Source organism: Semicossyphus pulcher, unplaced genomic scaffold, assembly GCF_022749685.1.
Source record: "Semicossyphus pulcher isolate SPU_LCO1_2020_fin unplaced genomic scaffold, fSemPul1.0.p SCAF_5, whole genome shotgun sequence".
Classification (NCBI taxonomy): Eukaryota; Metazoa; Chordata; class Actinopteri; order Labriformes; family Labridae; genus Semicossyphus; species Semicossyphus pulcher.
Genome location: NW_027211726.1, coordinates 3,053,533 through 3,067,500, shown reverse-complemented (window position 1 = coordinate 3,067,500; position 13,968 = coordinate 3,053,533). Strand labels below are relative to the sequence as shown.

Below are 13,968 nucleotides of genomic sequence, written 5' to 3'. Positions count from 1 at the left end.
AGTCAGAGTTTGATCCACTGCCTGTAAAACGACCTGGAATCCCTGATGCTCGAGTGCTAGCATAGTAAATGAGCAGTTTAGGAGTTCCTCCATCTTTCTGTTGGTACCAGGATAAGTAGCTTGAGCCATAAACATTCTGACTGGTCCTACATGTGATCCTGACGGAGCCTCCCACAGCAGTGCTCACTGCTGCAGGCTGAGTCACTGTGACCTGGCCTCTGGACTCTGAGGATACAGAGACAAACACATAAAGCAGCGTCATGGTTTTGTCGGCTTCATTTCAGAGGGACGGATGTTCATAGAGGAGAGGAGTTTGATTCTCTGGACTTTACCTGTGAAGCAGCAGCAGAGGAGAGTCCAGATGAGGACGGAGGTCAAAGTCATGTTTTTGATGAGGAGGATTTCTGTGGCTTCTGTTGTCATGAAGGACAGCTGTCAGTCATCCAGTGTTCAACTGTCTAGGACTATAAACTCTCCCAGAGCACTGGAGCATGGTGCTGCTGATGCAAAGTGGCTCTCTATGGAAATGCTCTGACCGACCGATAACGAGCAGATCATTTAAATCAAGTGTGTTAGAGTCAGAGAAACCTAAACATACTGGAAGGTAGCTCTCCAGGAGCAGGATTTAGTACCCCTGATATAGTCATAATGATATGCATAGAAACACATAGCAAAGCAATAAACATAACCATAAACCATTTGGATATAATAATGCAGCGTGGGGAGGACAAAGACATTTAATAATGTAGATCTGTGTTGATCTCTCTGTCTGTCCGTCACTGTTAACAGAGACTCCAGTCTGCTGTGTATCTCATGTACTGTGTTTCACACAGAGCTGTGGAGGAGCTTCAGGCTTCACCATCAAACTAAGTTGTATATCACGTCATCGCTTCAGTCCGTGATCACCTGCTCCCTCCCTCTGTGCCTCTGCAGCGCAGTTTGTGTTTTATAATGTTTTTTAAGGTCTAATGAGGTGAATGAGGCTCCTTGTATGTTCACAGGGCATGAGGCTATATAATCTGTGTGTGCCTGTCATCACTAAATCGGTGCCGATGATGACGAGATAACTGTTCGACCTCATCAAGTGTTTCTCCACTGACTAGTACACATGGTTGTTGGCCCTCTGCTGGCTGGCGGGAGAAGAACATGCATACAGTTTATTTTTGTATTGAGATGTAAGCATGAGTTTTGAAGCCAATGAGACACCGGCACCATAGCAGCAGATAGTATGACAGCAGCTTCTTGTTCTGTTCTCGCATGTGCAGATACTACTGTGTCATCAGCATATCATTGCACTTTTATAATTGCAGGTTCAACAAATGTTTATAGATTCTCATTAATTAGAGAAATAATCTCACAAAACTTTAGAAAACATTATTAAGTGAAATTATATATGATCATCTGTATTAACATGCTTTATGAAAGAGTTTACATGAAACTGATGATGATAGATTTATCAGAGAGAGAATTGATCAAACAGTATAAACATGTTTTAATAAAGTTAGTGTTATTAGTGTAAATTGTTTGAATGACATGTTTATAATGAGGTTTGTTTAGTTCTGTTGTTGTCTTTCAGTCTCTGTGCAGCTGTTGACTCAGATCAGTTCCTCTAAGCTGAGGGAGGTTTTTGTACGACGTTGTATCACTGTGTGAGCGGGAAGCTGTTACTCTGCTGACAGTAATAATCTCCTGCATCTTCAGTCTGGACTCCTCTGATGGTTAAAGTGAAGTCAGTTCCAGATCCACTCCCACTGAGACGATCTGAAACTCCAGACTGACGGTTTGTAGCATCATGAATCAGGAGTTTGTGTTTCGGCTGACTAGTGAACCAGAAACAGAGGCCGGAGGCAGAGAGTAGGGCAGCGATGTTAGTTTATTCAAGTCATCTTGAGTCTGAGCTGCAGGGATCCAGTGCAGAGGGAGTCAGGGGAAGGAGCAGAAGACGAAGGCAGCAGGAGGTCGGGAGACAGATGCAAGAGTCGGCTGGAGAAACTGCAGAAACAGGAAACAGGAGTTAGGGTTCGAAGTATACTGGCAAAAGAGTAATACTTTCTATTGGCTTAAAGGTGACTAACTGCATAAACAGAGGCTGCTTCTCAGGTCTCTTATTTGATATATCCTCGCTCGAAACGGAAATAGTTCCGGAGCCGCCATATTGAGGACCGTCTCAAATGCCTTATCACTGCTCGGAGGAGAGAGGAGGGAGTTCAGAGGAGCGACAAGCGAGGATACACGAGAACAGCCTCCACGGAGGTCTTTCACCGGCCGACACGCCCCCTTATTACAGATCAGTTAGTGATTGGACGCTGCAGCAGATCGGACTTATGTGAAACTTCACAACATCGCTGGAGTTTCATATCGCAGAGAGGAAGAAGCAGACCTTAAAACAGACTTTACAGGGCACCTTGAAACCGACTATAAACAACGTCGGTATAAAGAGTCGGTATTATAAATTAAAATTAGCGAAAACAAATTAATTTCTATTAAATTTAAATAAAAACGAAATACCTGTCGTCATGATCAGTTATTTACCTGTTAACTTTTATTACAGATGAATGAATGAGTTCAGAGGGAGCAGGAGAGTCCCTGATCATCAGTGAGGTCGGGTTTGATCAGCGTCACGTGATTTCTATTTACCCTGAAACTTTTAGCCTGATCAATAATGTTCATAGTTCATGAACAGACAGTATTTGGGCTGATTAAATAATGAATTCAGATCAGGTTATCAGTGATCAAAATATAAATAATCAATAAATGATATAAAGACATAGTGCCGGTAGGTGTCCTTATGGCACTAAGCAGCAGGAACACAGACTGCAGCCTGTTCTTCATGTGCAGGTGTTTGTTACACAGGTAACAGGTTACAGAGAGGAAACACTGTTACTGTGTGTTTCATTAGAATACAGAGCACATGTGTGCAGACACAAACAGCTGTTAGAGCAGACTGACAGCTGACGCGATCATCACAAACGGACGTCGCAGCACGTGACGCTTCAGAGGAAAGGACGTCTCTCAAAAAACATTCCCTCGTTTCCTCTCTCCTCTCCTGGTTTCCTCGCGTCTCTCCATGCATCTCTGATGGGAGGGACTTAGACACAAGTGAAGGAAGCATGGATGCAATTTAAGAGACTCCGATCTGGCAGGTTGGAGGAGTCAGGACTGGATCTTTATAGCAGGCTGAGTTTGATGCTTTGCAGCTGACAGCCTGGCTCCAGCACAACTACTTCCACTCCTGCAATTACCCACACACACACACACACACACACACACACACACACACACAGACAGGAGGGGGGGGGGGGGGGGGAGCTATGTAGGAGACCATTACAGTTTAGGAGCTTCACCTGGATTCTGAAGGTACCAGTGCAATTCACTACCTACAGATACCTACAGATCTGTGGACTTGAGACTTGCTCTACTAACATTGATGACTTGGACTTGACTTGAGACAGATGACTCGTAAGGACTTGACGTTTTATGACCTCTTCTGACCTTTTTTCAATTAAATATTTCCTTTGTTACGTTACGTTTTGATTCATGATTGGGTGATTTTTAGTGCAGTGTGCGCAAACCTGGCACTCTACAGGACGCAGCAGGGACAATGCCAGAGACAGCAAACAAAAAATCATTACATTAGGCTTTAAGGAGTCTGTAATGGATGACTATAAAAAGAAAAGAACGACGGTTTGCAAAGTATACGCTTTGAAAATAAGTGACACGATGACCACCACATCAAACTTAGGTACCAAATTGTGTCTGTTTCGCTTATTTATCAGCTGGTCAAGCGTGAACTAGAAACTAACATTAAGTTTAAGCTGTGTTAGACTCGTATCAATAATGTGTTTTATTGAGAAGACGTCGGGGGACTGATTCGGGGCCATATAACCAGGTAAACTAACGTTGTGCGGGCAAGTTGCTATGGCTACAGAGCTACATGCTCATGACTAAATGGTTCCAGGTGACATGTTAACCTGAGTCCTCTCGTGACGCCATCGACCCCTTCCTCTGTCCTTTAAGCCGCTCTTTAATACACATTTAACGTTCATTTTGTCCCCGCTCTGTTACGATCACTTTGCTGCCAGTGTTGTTCATGTTAGCGTAACTCAAGAGCTGTCATGAACGTTATAATGCATTATGGTCACTGCATGGGTCCATGCATGTTGTGCACACAAATGGTTAAAAAGCAAAGCAATGACAGATGAGAAGAACCTCAGATGTTTTGTTTTCAATTGTTTAGATCGGAGTTGTGTTGGAAATAGACTCAACTTTTCACCACAACTGTTGTTTAAATCATTATGTTTGAAGTATGTGTGTCAGTGTGTGTGTGTGTGTGTGTGTGTGTGTGTGTGTGTGTGTGTGTGTGTGTCCTCAGTGAAGTGTATCAGTCTCTGCAGTAGCTTCCAGCTGCAGCAGTCAGTTCAGTTTCTGTTCAGTCTGACTGAGGGAGGTTTTTGTACGACGCTTTTTCACTGTGTGAACACATACTGACTGTTGATGTAGTGAAAACTCTGACAGTAGTAAACTGCTGCATCTTCAGCCTGGACTCCACTGATGGTCAGAGTGAAGTCAGAGTTTGATCCACTGCCTGTAAAACGACCTGGAATCCCTGATGCTCAACTGCTAGCACCATATATGAGCAATTTAGGAGTTCCTCCATCTTTCTGTTGGTACCAGGCTACAGAGCCAGTACTCTGACTGGTCCTACAGCTGATGGTGACGGAGCCTCCCACAGCAGAGCTCACTGCTGCAGGCTGAGTCACTGTGACCTGGCCTCTGGACTCTGAGGATACAGAGACAAACACATAAAGCAGCGTCATGGTTTTGTCGGCTTCATTTCAGAGGGACGGATGTTCATAGAGGAGAGGAGTTTGATTCTCTGGACTTTACCTGTGAAGCAGCAGCAGAGGAGAGTCCAGATGAGGACGGAGGTCAAAGTCATGTTTTTGATGAGGAGGATTTCTGTGGCTTCTGTTGTCATGAAGGACAGCTGTCAGTCATCCAGTGTTCAACTCTCAGGACTATAAACTCTCCCAGAGCACTGGAGCATGGTGCTGCTGATGCAAAGTGGCTCTCTATGGAAATGCTCTGACCGACTCCAACAGGGACTTTTATTACCCTGATGATGCTGTTTAATAATGGATCAATCAATGAATCTGACTATTGATTAAACATCTTTTAACACCAATCCAATCTGATTTTAGGTTCATGCTTCGGGACAAGTTGATGTAGAAAAAACGTCTTTGGTTCTAACAAATTAAACACTACAGAAACAAAATAGTTCCAACATTAAAACATGATCAATAAAAACATGCTGTCTTAAACTTTGTAGCATTGTATTATTGTCAGTTTTGATTGAATGTGTAAAAATCTTGCACACAGAGACTCATTTTGGTGAGTTTGTTTGTGTCAAAGTCAGAGAGCCGTGTCTCTCTACAGTGAGAGGTTTTTGTACGGCGGCTCAATGAGTTTGTATCACTGTGGTACACGTTCGGTGGAGGAACCAGACTGGAGTTTGGAAGTAAGTCAAATATTTACACTTGAAATGATTTCAGGAGCTTCTTTTCTTTATTGTTTCTTTCTATTCAAACTGTAGGACAAAAGTTTCCTTTCACTTTTTAATTGAATGTTTTTACAGGGATATAGACAAAATTCAGCCCAGCAATAGAAATACAAAAAATCATTGTAATGGAAAATATAAAGCTGGGTTAATTATAGTTTCTCACTTTCATTGTAAAATTGCATCTTGGTAGTTTGAAAGTTTAGTTCAGTGTGTCAAAGTCAGAGAGCCGTGTCTCTCTACAGTGAGAGGTTTTTGTACGGCGGCTCAGTGAGTTTGTATCACTGTGGTGGACTTTTGGTGGAGGAACCAGACTGGAGTTTGGAAGTAAGTTTCTGCACAAATACTAAATCTAATGTGTAAAGTAATGTTTCAATTCAGTTTGTTCATGTTTGATGCAGAAAATATTTCTTTTTTAAATGTGACACTTTAACTATGGATGTTTTTATTTGTCCTCCTTTACCATGGAGGTTCACTCAGGACAGTTCACTAAACAGTTCTTTACAAATTAGTGTCAGACTGAAAGTTCAACTTGAAGCTTGAAGTGCAGAAAATATAAAACCTGTTTTTCAAACCTGTCAAATGAACGATGTAAAGATAAATCATTCCATTTAAAAATGAACACTATCTCAGATATTTTCAAAAACTGTTTGACATTTTGAAAATCTATTGACCTGTTTGATTAGGATGGTCATTTGATTGTTACTTCATATTTTCACTTTGCTTTGAAACTCCTGAAAGCACAAAATCAACTCTCACACAGTAAAGGTGTCCAAGTGTCTGCTGTTTGATTGACAGCTGTGTGCTCCCTGTCCTCTAACCTGATTGGTGTCTCCTAGGTGATGTCCGTCCCACCCTGACGGTGCTGCCCCCCTCCATTGAGGAGCTGAAGCAGGGGAAGGCCACGCTCATGTGCCTGGCCAACAAGGGCTTCCCCTCAGACTGGAGTCTGGCCTGGAAGGTGGACGGCAGCAGCAGCAGCAGCGGGGCGCAGAGCAGGAGCCCCGCGGTGCTGGAGGACGGCCGCTACAGCTGGAGCAGCACCCTGAGGCTCACTGCAGACCAGTGGAGGAAGGTGGGCTCTGTGACCTGTGAGGCCTCCCAGGGCTCCCAGACTCCTCTCTCAGAGACTCTGAGGAGAGACCAGTGTTCCCAGTACTGATCTGACTCACTGGGACTCTGCTCCTGGTTTTCCTCTGCTCCTGCTCTCAGTCCGACCCCCTGTCTCTTAAACTCTTTTTCTCTCTGTTTCAACATGAACGTGTTTCTGCTTGTGTTAATGGTTTCACCATTTCAAACAATAAAGATTTGATCATGTATATTCTAACAGTGAATTGTCCTGAGACTTTCTTTCTTTGATACAGACTGTATCATTAAAGATAAGATTAGATAAGATACACTTTATTGATCAGCTCAAAGTAAAGGACAGGGTAAAACAAGTGATGGATAAAAGAGGCAAGACAAAAAGACAATAAAATACAATAATATAAAAATAATCATAAATATATACACTATGTACACCTTTCACTTATTGTGGATGGTTACGTTTTTGTGCAAAAAAACTGCACCAAAAACACACACGGTGTGTATCATGGTGATGTGGTTGATGATGAGTAAAGTGAAATATTGCAGAATAAATAACAATTGCACATGAGAGGTATTAGCACAGACATAATTGCACGGTATGGATGAGGTAATAAAAATGCATCAGTACATGTACCAAAGTATACTTTAATAATATGTTACAGTAGATATGCACACATAGAAAAACAGTGCAAAGCAGCTGCCATGTATTGACTGGTGGATGAGTGACAGAGTATTGTGATCAGACAGTGATGCTGATGTTATAAAGTCTGACTGCAGATGGGCTGAAGGATCTGCGGTAGCGCTCCTTCTCGCAGGGTGGGTGTCTCAGTCTGCTGCTGAAGGAGCTGCTTAAGGTCCCCACAGTCTCATGCAGGGGGTGGGAGGGGTTGTCCATGATAGATGTCAGCTTGGCTAACATCCTCCTCTCACCCACCTCCTCTATGGAGTCCAGAGGACAGTCCAGGACAGAACCGGCCCTCCTGACCAGTCTGTTTAGTCTCTTCCTGTCCCTCTCTGTGCTCCCTCCTCCCCAGCAGACCACTGCATAGAAAAGTGCAGACGTCACCACAGTGCCGTAAAATGTCCGTAACAGAGCCCCGCATACTCCAGAGGACCTCAGTCTCCTCAGCAGATGCAAGACATCTGTGTTGTGTGACCAGTCCAGTTTGTTACTGAGGTGAACTCCCAGGTACTTGTAGGTCTCCACCCTCTCAATATCCAATCCCTGGATGTTCACCGGTGCAGTCCGGGGTGTCCTCCTGCAGAAGTCAATCACCACCTCCTTCGTCTTGCTGGCGTTGAGCTGAAGATGGTTGAGCTCACACCAGTCGACAAACTCCGTGATGACCTCCCTGTACTCCTGTTCGTTCCCCTCAGATACACACCTGATGATGGCTGTATCATCGCAGAACTTCTGGAGGTGACAGCTCCCAGAGTCGTAACTGTAGTCCGAAGTGTACATGGTGAAGACAAAGGGGGAGAGCACTGTACCCTGTGGAGCCCCTGTGCTGCAGACCACCATGTCTGAGTCAGTGAACTGTAGCTGACATCAACATATCATGCTGTTTCCCCCTCAGAGCTCAAAAACTTGAATAATCTTATAGAACACTGATCTGGTGATTTGTGGACATGTTAGTCACATGTTTGGTATTTTTTCTGTGTTGGTTCTTTTTAATTCTTTTCATAAAATGTATAACTGAGATGAATTTTCAATAAACAGGTGTTTGTGAGTTATTTGTGTCCTGTAATAAAAAAGGGAACAACTCTTCATATAAAAACTGTGACTCCAGTCTGAGACCTTTATCTCCTTCATTTTTAGTCCTATAAAAATCACAGCAAAGAAAAAGCATTTTAAGAAATCAAACGCTTCATGTTTTCTGAAGAGACTCTGATCAACTCATAATAACAACATGAACTGTGTGCCACAGTAGGTACGAGGGAGACGCTTCACAGAATAAGATGGTAGTAACTTTGTGTTGAGCATGGACCTAGAAATGAATGAGACTCTTTGTTCTTTCACTCATCACCTGAGTCAAAGTACCTGATCCATTAATTACACTTTCATTGGAATAATGGATCATCTTGGAACGTGTCCAGTCTCCTTGTGGAATAATAGAGTTTCAGTTTGATGTACTTTGTGCACAACAATTAGCCCTTTAGCTCCACTGTTTTATCTTGTTTGATGGTTTTACTGCAGAAACAGACGACTGACAGATGTTACCAACTGGCTGAAGTGATAACAGAGTTCTCACAGCTTCATCTTTGGACATTTAACTTCAGTGAGGAGCCAAATATATGTGAGCTAACATATAAAAACATATCATTTAAAGGATGTAAAGCTTTGTTTGGACCTTATAAGTTCTCAGATGATCATCTGTCTTTGTGTTTTCTTTGAATTATGAGGTTGAAATGGTACTGAGTCAGTGTGCAGGAGGGGTCAAAGGTCATGAGTCTTCTCTTTAATTGTCCCATTCTGCCTTTATGTATGGTGTGTGTGTGTGTGTGTGTGTGTGTGTGTGTGTGTGTGTGTGTGTGTGTGTGTGTGTGTCCTCAGTGAAGTGTATCAGTCTCTGCAGTAGCTTCCAGCTGCAGCAGTCAGTTCAGTTTCTGTTCAGTCTGACTGAGGGAGGTTTTTGTACGACACTTTTTCACTGTGTGAACACATACTGACTGTTGATGACGTGTCCACTCTGACAGTAGTAAACTGCTGCATCTTCAGCCTGGACTCCACTGATGGTCAGAGTGAAGTCAGAGTTTGATCCACTGCCTGTAAAACGATCTGGAATCCCTGATGCTCAATAGCTAGCATAGTAAATGAGCAGTTTAGGAGTTCCTCCATCTTTCTGTTGGTACCAGGCTAAGTAGTGGTAGCTGCTCCAAACATAAACATTCTGACTGGTCCTACATGTGATCCTGACGGAGCCTCCCACAGCAGAGCTCACTGCTGCAGGCTGAGTCACTGTGACCTGGCCTCTGGACTCTGAGGATACAGAGACAAACACATAAAGCAGCGTCATGGTTTTGTCGGCTTCATTTCAGAGGGACGGATGTTCATAGAGGAGAGGAGTTTGATTCTCTGGACTTTACCTGTGAAGCAGCAGCAGAGGAGAGTCCAGATGAGGACGGAGGTCAAAGTCATGTTTTTGATGAGGAGGATTTCTGTGGCTTCTGTTGTCATGAAGGACAGCTGTCAGTCATCCAGTGTTCAACTGTCAGGACTATAAACTCTCCCAGAGCACTGGAGCATGGTGCTGCTGATGCAAAGTGGCTCTCTATGGAAATGCTCTGACCGACTCCAACAGGGACCCCTGATTGGGTTATGTATGTTTTGGTTATGTTACTAATATTATATATACTTGGCAAACTGACACAAACACATTACCAAAGTCAGAGAGCCGTGTCTCTGCAGTGAGAGTTTTTTGTACGGCGGCTCGATGAGTTTGTGTCACTGTGGTGGACTTTTGGTGGAGGAACCAGACGGCATGTTGGACATAAGTTTCTGCACAAATACTAAATTTAATGTGTAAAGGCATTTTTAAGTTCAGCACTCTGTTTGAAGTTGTCTTCTTTTAAAGCCATAATATCTTGGTTCAGAGCCATTTCATTAAACACGTCTTCACACATTTCTGCATACTGATATTCAAACCGCTTCAAGCTTGTTCTGCCTTCACACCGTCGACAGCCGTGGCTGGAGACATTATGTTTTCCAGGAGTCCGTACATACGTCTGTCCCATTTTTGTGAACAGGATTTCACAGAAACACCTTGAGGGAATTTCTTCAAATTTGGCACAAACGTCGTCTTGGACTAAAGAGTGATCTGATTAGTTTTTGGTGGTCAAAGGTCAAAGGTCAAGGTCACTGTGACCTCATGTCCATTCTATTCTTGTGAATGCTATATCTTAGGAACGCCTTGAGGGAAAGTTTTGCACAACTGTTCACTTGGTTCACGTGTTACAATTTCATTTAACAGATGCTTTTGTCCAAAGCGACGTACATCTGAGAGTTAATACAACACAAGCAACGATCAAGACAGGAGGGAACAAAGTCAGTAAGAGCCAACAAACAGCTTCAAGTGCGATCGGACACTGGTGCCAACAGGCAGTGTAGAGGACGTTTTTTTTTCTTTTAATAATAATCTTCATCAGCAACATCAACAAGATGAGTATAGTCATCATCATCATGAAAATCCTAGTCAGCATAAACTTTAGAAAACATTATTAAGTGAAATTATATATGATCATCTGTATTAACCTGCTTGTTGAAAGAGTTTACATAAAACTGATAATGATAAAAATGTTCTAATAAAGTTAGTGTTATTAGTGTAAATTGTTTGAATGACATGTTTATAATGAGGTTTGTTTAGTTCGGTTGTTGTCTTTCAGTCTCTGTGCAGCTGTTGACTCAGATCAGTTCCTCTAAGCTGAGGGAGGTTTTTGTACGACGTTGTATCACTGTGTGAGCGGCCAGCTCTGACTCTGCTGACAGTAATAATCTCCTGCATCTTCAGTCTGGACTCCTCTGATGGTTAAAGTGAAGTCAGTTCCAGATCCACTCCCACTGAAACGATCTGAAACTCCAGACTGACGAGTTGTAGCACTATGAATCAAGAGTTTGGGAGATTCTCCAGGTTTCTGAAGATACCAGTGGAGCCAGCTACTGACGCTTGTACTGGCTTTACATCTGATAGAAACAGTCTGTCCTGGAACAACAGACTGAGCTCCAGGAGACCGAGTTAGGATGATATCACCTGAAGAACCTGGAAAACATGAAAAACAGGAGAAGAGTTATTGAGACAAATCCAGCTTGGAGAAAGATGATCATCAACTAAACAGAAGAAGAAGAATCATTCCTTTAACATGGAACAGTAAATAGAAGATTTCAGAACAGTTTTCAGAAGAGAGTCTCACCCTGAACAAGGAGCCCCAGGGTGGTCACAAGTAGAATCAGTGACATCATCATTGTGCTGCCGGCGTGTCAGTGTCTCTGAAAGACCTGGACAGCCACTGATCAACAGCGGCCTCTTAACGTCTGGGAGCAGAGAGGCAGGACACATATGCAAACACACAGAGTCAGTGAACTGTAGCTGACATCAACATATCATGCTGTTTCCCCCTCAGAGCTGACAGAATGATCCTACACATTTACATATTTACATGGGTAGCATTTTAAATAAATTAATCCATTAATTAGTGGACAGTTTGGTAACATGGTTAAGTTTTCACGTTCAATGTGGAGCGTGGCACTAGACAGGGTTGTCAGGCCTCCCTCCATCTGTTTGCCCTCACCATAGAACCCTTGGCAGGCCCATAAGAAGTGATCCATCAGTAACAGGTATAGAGGAGGGTCTCATGCAGCATAAAATCTGTCCATACGCAGATGATGTTCTGCTATTTTGAGTCAAACCTGAAGGTTCTGATGGAAGAGTAGTCAAGATGATTAGATCCTTTGGCCAAAATCAGGTTACAATATTAATAACTCTTACTCTGAATGCCCCAGACCTCCAGTGTATCCTGGTCTCCATCCACATTGTTGGTCTCCATCAGGTGTTATCTACCTGGGTAAACACATCTCCAACTCCCTCTCTAGCATGAACCAAGCTAACTGTGTGCCCCTTATTCTCAAGACCATATCGTCTTTCCACTGTCTGTCCCAGGTTCTGATTCATTCATTTCATTTTATTCATTTCTGTTTCATATTTTCATTCAACCAAATGAAGTGGAAAGACCTTGAAGCACATTTAAGGTCAAAGGTCATGACCAACTGTTAAGTCGTGAGTCGTTGGACTGTGCTTTTTTTCTCTTTTTCGTTCTTTTCTTGGTTTGGTATATTTCGGATCATAGTTTAAAATCATGTAAATAATTAAGTAGCGCACAAGAGGTCAGCGTTGAGCTGATTGAGAGGTGTGGCAGCTCAGGCTCCAGGTGTGCAGGTAGAGAGAGAGAGGCTTTGATTAGGAGGTCCACCTGTGCAGCTGCGTTTTGTCTTTTGTTTGCCCAGCATGGCAGGCTCCTTCAGGGAGAAACGAGCCGATGAAAAGTTTGTTTGCATCAATGCTTAGACGAGCACAGAGACGCTATTGGTATGTATATGTTTGATTGATTGTAGATAATATGATCTGTTAGTCGGCACGAGAACAGTTGAAGTTTGATGTGGTGTTATGTTGTGCAGGCGGTCCGCTTGATTCATTCATTCTTTGTTACTTTGGTTACTTTGGATTGTGTGTAACTTTGTGTGACTGCGCTGCATTAGAATCAGATATGTTTGATCGCTTTATGTAGCATTTAATGCGATAATCTGTGGTTGATGCCTGAATTATTTAAGGCGGCTGATGTTAGTTTGGAGCCTTGTTGTGTTTGTGATCTGCATTTTTGATGGGCTTAATTATATTTCAAATGTTATATGGAAATTTAGACATTTAAAGCTGCCATGATATTTTTGGTCAAGTTTATTTCCTGAAAGTAATTTCATTAATTGATGTCATTTTAAATTGAAATTAAATTAGTAATGATCGGTGAAAAAATGACTGATTAATTTTAGTTTGTAGAAATAAAGTTCTTAAGTTAGTAATGAGGAAATTTTAATCTTTAAAAATCAGCATTAAAAAGTTAGATTAAACTTGATGTAAAATGAATAAATAGTATTTAAAAACAGTTTAAATGGAATGATTTACAATTGGCATGAATATGATTAAAATTGTAATGACTACATTTAATATTTACCATGACATGAGATTGATTATGCTAAATGAATGATGGCTTCAACATGATTTAATGAAGATGATTTTCAATGAAGAGATTTGAATGTTACCTTATCTGATTGAATTGACTGATTGAATTAACATGATTTTATGTTTCCTTTTTCCTTAAATCAAATCAAATCAAATCAAATTTTATTTGTATAGCGCCAAATCATAACCAGAGTTATCTCAAGACACTTTACAAAAAGAGCAGGGGTCCGTTTCAGAAAGCGGGTTTAGTGAAAACCCCGAGTTTGTTAAACCTGAAATGAGGGAAACCTCGGGTTTGCCGTTTCAGAAAGAGAGGTAACTTTAACTCTGACTTGGTTACTATGGTAACTGTGTCTGTGAACCTAACCTGGTCGCGAGCAGGTTTTCTTCAGGAAAGTTTCGCTCTGTCTCCTCCCTCTAGAATATAAAACCCTCATTCAACTTCCTCATTCATTCAGCCCGTCTCACGCGTGTGTTTGAGCGGTTACGGAATTAAAAGAAGAAACGTTGTGTCTCTGTGCTGCTCTGACCTCTTTGCAAAAGTCTTTTATAATCATGATAAAAAAAAAATCAAAAGACAAATCTGTGTCAAAGTCA

General features: G+C 42.2%; 1 gene segment (V, D, J or C); it reads right to left on the bottom strand.

The window, feature by feature from the left end:
* LOC138608631 (Ig kappa chain V region K-25-like) overlaps nucleotides 1–5,742 on the bottom strand; it is a 5,840-nt gene extending 98 nt beyond the window's left edge. The window contains 3 exon segments of the V gene segment in view: nucleotides 1–217; nucleotides 4,680–4,780; nucleotides 5,724–5,742. The exon segment at nucleotides 1–217 is cut by the window's left edge and continues 98 nt beyond it. Coding sequence covers nucleotides 1–217; nucleotides 4,680–4,780; nucleotides 5,724–5,742 — 337 coding nt within the window.
* Between the last annotated feature and the right edge of the window lie 8,226 nt (nucleotides 5,743–13,968).